General features: G+C 43.3%; 1 protein-coding gene across 1 annotated transcript in view; it reads right to left on the reverse strand.

Moving 5' to 3' along the window:
• The window catches only part of LOC124552319 (anionic trypsin-1-like), a 68,885-nt gene extending 61,312 nt beyond the window's left edge, over window positions 1-7,573 (reverse strand). Inside the window, exons 1-2 of the mRNA XM_047126592.1 lie at window positions 7,455-7,573; window positions 5,226-5,361 (exon numbers count right to left, since the gene is read on the reverse strand). Coding sequence (XP_046982548.1) covers window positions 5,226-5,361; window positions 7,455-7,573 — 255 coding nt within the window. The remainder of the gene's footprint in view (window positions 1-5,225; window positions 5,362-7,454) is intronic.
• Between the last annotated feature and the right edge of the window lie 1,594 nt (window positions 7,574-9,167).

Raw genomic sequence — 9,167 nt, forward strand, 5'->3', positions numbered from 1 at the left:
GTTCTTAGGTTAGTTAGGTTTAAATAGTCCGAAGTTCTAGGGGACTGATGACCTCAGATGTTAAGCCCCATAGCGCTCAGAGCCATTTGAACCATTTTTGGGACGTGGGCAGGAAAGGTCAAACAAATGAGACGGGTATTATGTTGAGTTTATTATTAACTTCCCCTTACACAGTTTGTTCAATATGAGCAGTGGAGAGTCGACGAGATGCTGTACAGTGCCACATTTGCCGTTGGTGGCCAAAACATGAACTAACGTTTTCTAGCTTTGATCGGTTCTGCCTTAACGTATTCGGATTTCTACCAAGTTTCGATGCCATGCGATAATTACAGTCCACAATGAACCTTTAATAAGAACCAACCAGTACATGGTCTTTCCAATATGTTCTGTAGTGTTGTACTGCGTGTTTTTACGTCTTCATTGTGGGTTCCAGAACTGATTTTGCTTTGAGATCCTTAAGGATGTCACCAGGCCTTTTCCTGTCCCATAGTGTGTAGCCAGCTGTTCTTGTCAAGAACTACATCTCGGTGCTCATTACTCTCCGTTCGTCATCTCTAAGTAGTGTCCAAGATCTGTTGTAATTCAAGAGGAATGTTGTATGGTTTGAGTTTGGTGTGCCGCTGTATAAGACATGGTCAGAAGATCTTACTTATTAGTCCTATGAACTTCGTGAAGAACTTTGTGATTCTGTGATGCACATCGTTTTCTTGAATGTAGCTGGGGTTGCACCCTAGACATTTTAATATTGCTAATTTATCGAGGACTGTGTCACCTGTTAAGATTTAGATTCTGTTGTGATCGTTCCCGATTAAAGCCACAATTCTCATTTTATTAAGGGACATCTCCCTGATGTACATCTGTGCTGTTGATTGTAGATTACACGATTTGTGTAGATCATCCTCGCATGTGGCAAAAAGTATCAGGTCAGTTTCCTTTAATTTACGTCTATGGTCACAAACTTATTGTTAACAGATTACCGGTTTCGCTTTATAATGACCATCATCAGATCTGTTTTATAAAAACAAAGTCCTAATGTACTGCAGCCACAGTGGAAGTACGTTAGGACTTTGTTTTTACAAAACAGATCTGATGATGGTCATTATAAAGCGAAACTGGTAATCCGTTAACGAAAAGTTTTTGACCATAGACGTAAATTAAAGGAAACTTATTGTATATACGGGTCACTGTTTTATTCGCGACAATGTCGCAACTTGTGATGTGTCAGGTCATCTGTAAACAGTAGTGGGTCTAGGTCACTACGTCTAACCTGATTCTGTAATGGGGAAGTTGTCTCTAGTTTGTGATGAATTAATGGGACGCTTTTCCGAAACACCATAATTGTCTTCCATTACGAAGCATAAATTTGAAGTCTGACGCATAGTTCCGTACAGACTTCCTCTATAATGGTACAAAAGCATGGTGCTCTGAGACGTGTCATACAATGGGAAGGTCGTTGGACTCCATTCCAACCCCCCCCCCCCCCCTACCCCCTCTCTTACACAGATTTCACTCCTTCTCTTGACTCCTCTGCAATGGACCATCACATCCAGCGTTGAAATCACGCGGTTTTCTTGTAAACGGCCGAGGAAAAGAGTTGAGGCGCATCGCTACTCAGAATCTACAGGAAAAGGCTTCAGGGGGTGGCATAAGGTGAATCAGTTCAACTACTCTTTCCCTTGAGGCGTTGATGCCCACACATTTCACGGTCGAAAACGATATTTCACTATGCGGTAAGCGACAGGACAACGTTCATGACAATCGTCACACTGTTGACGCCCCCTGGACACTTCTACCCTTCTCTAAGCACGTTGTAACTTCAGTGAATACGATCAGACTCTTTTGGAGTGCAGCGCGACCTCAATTTTTGCTCTGATGTACAGGACGGAAACACTAGGTGGAACCACCACAGTTAAAAGTGCAAGTGAAGTGCTGAAATAAATGTGGCATTCTTATATAAAATCTCATCGGTATACAGACAACGTCAAATCGGAGTTAGCACTCGAGCTTTCGAAGATTTCCACCGCCTGCTTCGTCTGGAGATGACTGTCTGCCGTGAATGAAGCCTGTGTTCCCTTTATAGTGGCCTTCAAGCGGTCGGGTGATGCTACTTCCAACACGTCATCCAACCAATGAGTCACTATAATTGAAGCAAACTTCACACCCAGCAGACAATCATGTTCTGACGAAGAAGGTGGTCATAACTTTCCAAAGCTTGAGTTCTAACGCAGATTTCACGCTGTTTGAACAACGAGGAGATTTTATACGCAACTGCTAATGGTATTCTTGAGATTGTACTCAAACCAGATAGTGGTCTTAAGATACCATGTCTCATACACTCCTGGAAATGGAAAAAAGAACACATTGACACCGGTGTGTCAGACCCACCATACTTGCTCCGGACACTGCGAGAGGGCTGTACAAGCAATTATCACACGCACGGCACAGCGGACACACCAGGAACCGCGATGTTGGCCGTCGAATGGCGTTAGCTGCGCAGCATTTGTGCACCGCCGCCGTCAGTGTCAGCCAGTTTGCCGTGGCATACGGAGCTCCATCGCAGTCTTTAACACTGGTAGCATGCCGCGACAACGTGGACGTGAACCGTATGTGCAGTTGACGGACTTTGAGTGAGGGCGCATAGTGGGCATGTGGGAGGCCGGGTGGACGTACCGCCGAATTACTCAACACGTGGGGCGTGAGGTCTCCACAGTACATCGATGTTGTCGCCAGTGGTCGGCGGAAGGTGCACGTGCCCGTCGACCTGGGACCGGACGTAGCGACGCACGGATGCACGCCAAGACCGTAGGATCCTACGCAGTGCCGTAGGGGACCGCACCGCCACTTCCCAGCAAATTAGGGACACTGTTGCTCCTGGGGTATCGGCGAGGACCATTCGCAACCGTCTCCATGAAGCTGGGCTACGGTCCCGCACACCGTTAGGCCGTCTTCCCCTCACGCCCCAACATCGTGCAGCCCGCCTTCAGTGGTGTCGCGACAGGCGTGAATGGAGGGACGAATGGAGACGTGTCGTCTTCAGCGATGAGAGTCGCTTCTGCCTTGGTGCCAATGATGGTCGTATGCGTGTTTGGCGCCGTGCAGGTGAGCGCCACAATCAGGACTGCATACGACCGAGGCACACAGGCCAACACCCGGCATCATGGTGTGGGGAGCGATCTCCTACACTGGCCGTACACCACTGGTGATCGTCGAGGGGACACTGAATAGTGCACGGTACATCCAAACCGTCATCGAACCCATCGTTCTACCATTCCTAGACCGGCAAGGGAACTTGCTGTTCCAACAGGACAATGCACGTCCGCATGTATCCCGTGCCACCCAACGTGCTCTAGAAGGTGTAAGTCAACTACCCTGGCCAGCAAGATCTCCGGATCTGTCCCCCATTGAGCATGTTTGGGACTGGATGAAGCGTCGTCTCACGCGGTCTGCACGTCCAGCACGAACGCTGGTCCAACTGAGGCGCCAGGTGGAAATGGCATGGCAAGCCGTTCCACAGGACTACATCCAGCATCTCTACGATCGTCTCCATGGGAGAATAGCAGCCTGCATTGCTGCGAAAGGTGGATATACACTGTACTAGTGCCGACATTGTGCATGCTCTGTTGCCTGTGTCTATGTGCCTGTGGTTCTGTCAGTGTGATCATGTGATGTATCTGACCCCAGGAATGTGTCAATAAAGTTTCCCCTTCCTGGGACAATGAATTCACGGTGTTCTTATTTCAATTTCCAGGTGTGTATGTACGAGGATGAGTAAAATGAATACCGTAAATAATTCTGTAAATATTATTTATTGTGCAGAAGTGGTACAAAGCTGTAGCACTTTTCAACATAATCTCCCCCACGCTCAGTGCAAGTCCTCCAACGCTTACACAGTGCATAAATTCCTTTAGAAAAAATTTCTTCTGGTAATCCACGCAACCACTCATGCACGGCGTAGCGTACCTCTTCATCAGAACGGAACTTCTTTCCACCCATTGCGTCTTTGAGTGGTCCAGACATATGGGAATCACATGGGGGCAAGTTCTGGTGAGTATGGTGGATGAGGAAGACACTCAAAATGCAGGTCTGTGATTGTTGCAACTGTTGTACGGGCAGTGTGGGGCCTTACATTGTCATGTTGCAAAAGGACACCTGCTGACAGCAGTCCACGTCGCCTTGATTTGACTGCAGGCCGCAGATGATTTTTTAGTAGATCTGTGTATGATGCACTGGTGACAGTGGTCCCTCTAGGCATGTAATGCTCCAAAATGACGCCTTTTTCGTGCCAAAAGAGAGTCAGCATAACCTTCGCTGCTGACGGTTCTGTTCGAAACTCCTTTGGATTTGGTGATGAGGAATGGCGCCATTCCTTGCTCGCTCTCTTCGTTTCCGGTTGGTGGAAGTGAACCCAGGTTTTGTGACCCCAGTAACGAGTGTTGCAAGAATGTCATCACCTTCTTGTTAAAAGCGCCGAAGAAGTTCTTCACAAGCATCAACACGTCGTTCTCTCGTTTCAGGAGTCAGCTGCCGTGGCACCCATCTTGCAGACACTTTGTGAAACTGGAGCACATCATGCACAATGTGGTGTGCTGACCCATGACTAATCTGTAAACATGCTGAAATGTCATTCAGCGCCACTCGACGGTTTTCCTTCACTATGGCTTCAACTGCTGCAATGTTCTGTGGAGTCACAACTGACCTGGACGAGGAGCATCTTCCACTGAAGTCACACCCTTTGCGAACTTCCTATTCCATTCGCAGCCTTGCTGCTGTGACAAACATGCATCACCGTACTGAACCTTCATTCGTCGATGAATGTCAATAGGTTACACACCTTCACTACGCAAAAACCGAATAACAGAACGCTGTTCTTCCCTGGTGCAAGTCGCAAGTGGGGCGGCCATCTTTATACTGATACTGCGACGGTATGTGTGCATGTGCACCTACAGTCTATTCTGCACGCTGTTTGTAGCATGCTTACCAACTTACAGGAAAACGGCGCGAAATTTCGGTTTTTTATTACAAACTTAAGGTTTCCATTTGACTAACTCTCGTATTTGACATCGGTGTCATCCCAAAAAAAAAGACACAAAACTCAATAAGAGTGTCAAAAATTGGAAAGATTATGCAGTGAGATCATGACTAATGAGAAAAACATTTTATCGTCTCGTTTTTCGAGAAATACGTGACAGATTGATAACATCCCGTCTACAGGAAGTGTGACTCACCTTGATGACTGCTATATCGTTTTCCATCGTGGCTGCGTTGAACTGAGAGTGAACGAAAATGGCCGCCGCTTGGATCTTCTTGGCGTTTGTGTACTTGACACTCCCAACGGACACCTTCAGTAACTTCGGCGACAGTCTAAAATACATAGAGTTCAGTATCATAATTCCCAAATTCTTAAGCAATCTGATTCACCAGACAAAAGGCATTTTCAAGGTTTTTTTTTTTTTTTTTTTTTTTTTTTTTTTTGGATAAAAGAAAGCAGAGCATTTGTACGAATACAAATGGTATGAATGTAACTTATTAGAGAAACTGTTCTTTCCAGTAGAAAATTCTACAGTATACATTAAAGTCGCAAAACACCTTCGAAGACTTCACGATAGTGATGAAGCGGTGCAACCAGATTTGAGGCTGTGGTTCCGTCAACAAAGTTTAACATTCCACAGTGACGATATCAACAAACTGGTATGTCATTCGGAGAAATGAGTTAGGCGCCAAGGTGACTATGTCGAGAAACAAATAAGTAGACATGGAGGATAAAGATGTAGAATGCTAACAACGTTTTACAGTATTTAAAAAGCTTTAAGACTTTGCACACAGAAAATTCGGAGGCATTACCTTCCAGCACGTTCTCCTAGTTCATAGTTTCCTGGGTTATTTGATGTGGTATGTATAACGTGTCTATTGCTGTAAATGTCAAGTCTGTGGTTATAGTCATCTCTGTGTACTGTTATGTCCAAGAATTCTGTTCGTATTTGCATTCCTTTTTTTGCGTTGAGTTTGATATTTTTATGTATAATATTTATGTCTGCATGAAGTTCATTTATTGCCTCTATTGGTTCATCTACCATACAGATTATATCATCCACAAATCTTTACCAGTAAAGAATTTTGCATCTTGTCTTTCTGATTATTTTATCAAAGAATGCATTTTCTATGTGACTGATGAATATACTGCACATAACCAGACTAAATGGTGAAATATTAATGAAACAACACACACACATAACAAAGAAAGAAACAAACAAAGAAGAATGGAAAACATGGATAGACAGTTGGCAACATTACATACAAGGTATCACAAGGAAAGAGAAAGGAGAAATTAGGATTGCAAATAAATTTTCAAGACAGGACTGTACCTACGGCGTCCATGAGGAGTCAGAAAATAACTTTCCATGAACGCATTGTAATTAAAGCGTATAGAACCTCGTACTCCATCAGTTTCATTTCGACCTTCGAGCAACCCTCGGCAGTTCGTTACAAATAGTGGATTCCCGTTTCTGTTAAAATCAACCCACCGAGAGAGAAAAAGAAATCACATCCCAAGAAGACAGCATCAAACACAATACATTCCACTGTACATCACCATCTACCCCCACCAATATTTGGCGAAATGGTGCATTGTGCGTGCTTTGCTGCCATACTGTATGTAGAGAGAGAACCATTCATGAATGTAAACGAAGTTTGTTTATCCATACGAAGACGTCGGCTGTGAACAATGGTAAGCGAAATTTTGGTTATTTCGAGAAATCACGCAGTAAAATTTCGAGAAATTCTCGGTAAGAATATATTGCACGTACACTTAGTGTAATATTTTTATTCGTATGCGTCGTTGTTTTCACATGTATCTACCGTATAGACGTATTCTTAAAACGGTAACCGCGACGGAGATTCGAGTCCTCCCTCGGGTATGGATGTGTGTGTTGTCCTTAGCGTAAGTTGAAGTTAAGATTAAATAGTGTGTAGGCTTAGGGACAGATGACCCCAGCAATTTGGTCCCAAAAGACCTTACCACTAATTTCCAAATATAAAAAGGTAAATTCTATAATTCTATTCTTAAAGTTTCATCAATGGCTAGTTAACATTGTTTACATATAAGCCGAGTGGACTTAACGTGAGTTACCATTGACCTACTAACGTTTACTTGCTAGACGACTTAACGAAACATTACTGAGAAGTACCTCAAAAACACTAATTTAAAAATTCCTTTCACGGATAACACTTTTGGACCGTAACCGACCTTCTAGGTACCTATTTTGTGTATCACGGCAAAAAAGCGATACCACAAATTCCCGAATATGCATTGCTTACCTTCTTCGCTATACGCTCGAAACACTTTTTACACGATGCACGTGATGGTCCTATACGTTTTCATATGACATCTCTGCTTGCCTTATATTGTTGTGTGTCCCTTTGCTTCGTTCTATTTTTCTTCATTTGGTGCTACATACCTCCATGTTTTACCATCTTCTGACTTTCTTTGTCGGCTCTGCTGGTCATTTGCATCAACTGTATCTGTCTGCAGAATGTCAGGACCCGGTGCATGTTTGGAAGGATGCATTTCTGTCATGTTTCTCTGAACCTATAAAAATTCAGAGCTATAAGCTCAGCATCTTCCAAATATCTCGCGCACAAAAGTAGAATACGTCCCTCGATAGTTAGTAGAATGTACTAATTACCAGCCTTATATACAGAGTGTAAATATTAAGTTCACTAACCAGAATAAATCGAAAAATAAGCTTCACACGAAAAAATGTGTAGAATCCAAAGTTGATTATTTTCGAGGGAGACATCTGCTGGTGCTAAAATTAGCCCGCCACCCCAGCCCCATGGGGGTGGGGCAGGAGGCAACTTTAAAATTTCAAATGGGAACCCCCATTTTTTATTGCAGAATCAGATTCTACATAAAAAACTACGTACATTTTTGTCTTAAACATTTGTTTTGATTCTTGGTAGTTGGCGCTGCAATTCAACAAAATCCATGTTCTCATTTTTGCGTGGAAAATGGTAACGGATAAATAAAAAATACTTATTTACTCCGTAGGATGTTTGGTTAGCTAGTTAGCTAGTCAGATGATTTATTTGATAATTAAAAGTTGTGTGGCCTCTTGACCATGAAACAAACAAATTTTATCCGAATCTGCGGAAGAATTAATATTTGGGTCAACATTAGTAGAACTCTAATTCCTATCTCTCAAACCCCACCCTATGGGGAGAGAGGGAGAGTTTTAGTTTTAGCGAATACCGATTTGCAAAGTAAATAAGTATCTTTTATTTATCCGTAACCATTTTCCACGCAGAAATGAGAACATGGATTTTCTTGAATTACAGCGCCAACTAACAGGAATCAAAACAAATGATTAAGACAAAATGTACGTAGTTTTTTATGTAGAATCTGATTCTGCAATAAAAAATGGTGGTTCCCATTTGCAATTTTAAAGTTACCTCCCACCTCAGCCCCAGGGAGCTGGGGTGGCGGGCTAATTTTAGCACCAGCAGATGTCCCCCTAGAAAATAATCAACTTGCATTCTACACGTTTTTCGTGTGAAGCTTATTTTTCGAGTTATTCTGGTTTGTCAACTTAAGATTTACACCCTGCATGCGCCAGATTTAAACATATGGGCAAGACGCGCTTAACAGAATATACAGGGAGTTTCACAGTTCACTTGTAGATGTTGTAGAGGGAACTCAGTAGATAAAGTTTTACACAGGAATCCGTGTCTGGAAACATCATCCGAAGACGCTACAGAGCGTTAAACTTATAGACACCGGTGCCTGTAAATGTATGCATATAGAGGGTGATTCGTGATGATGCTACAAAATTTCAAATGTGATGGATAAATGTATCAATTAGAGGAAAGGATCTGTGTACCACAAACGAACTAGTCGAAAGATGTAAACGAAAATCGTGCTGATACCTGAGACTGTGCAATAAATGCACTGGTACTGTTGTTAAGATTTTAGGGTAGGCAACTTACTGAGGTGGTAGTGTGGACCAAAACAAGAGAAAAGATAATGATTTATTAGAAACCAACAACACGGCAACAATGTTAGGGACGGCGCTTAACATGTCCGACATCGCATTGTCACATAAATGGACGGACAGTCTTAAGCGATGCGACTTAACACTGTCTTCTCGCTTAACGAAACATGCATCCTTCGT

The sequence above is a fragment of the Schistocerca americana genome, chromosome 10 (assembly GCF_021461395.2).
Source record: "Schistocerca americana isolate TAMUIC-IGC-003095 chromosome 10, iqSchAmer2.1, whole genome shotgun sequence".
Lineage (NCBI taxonomy): Eukaryota > Metazoa > Arthropoda > Insecta > Orthoptera > Acrididae > Schistocerca > Schistocerca americana.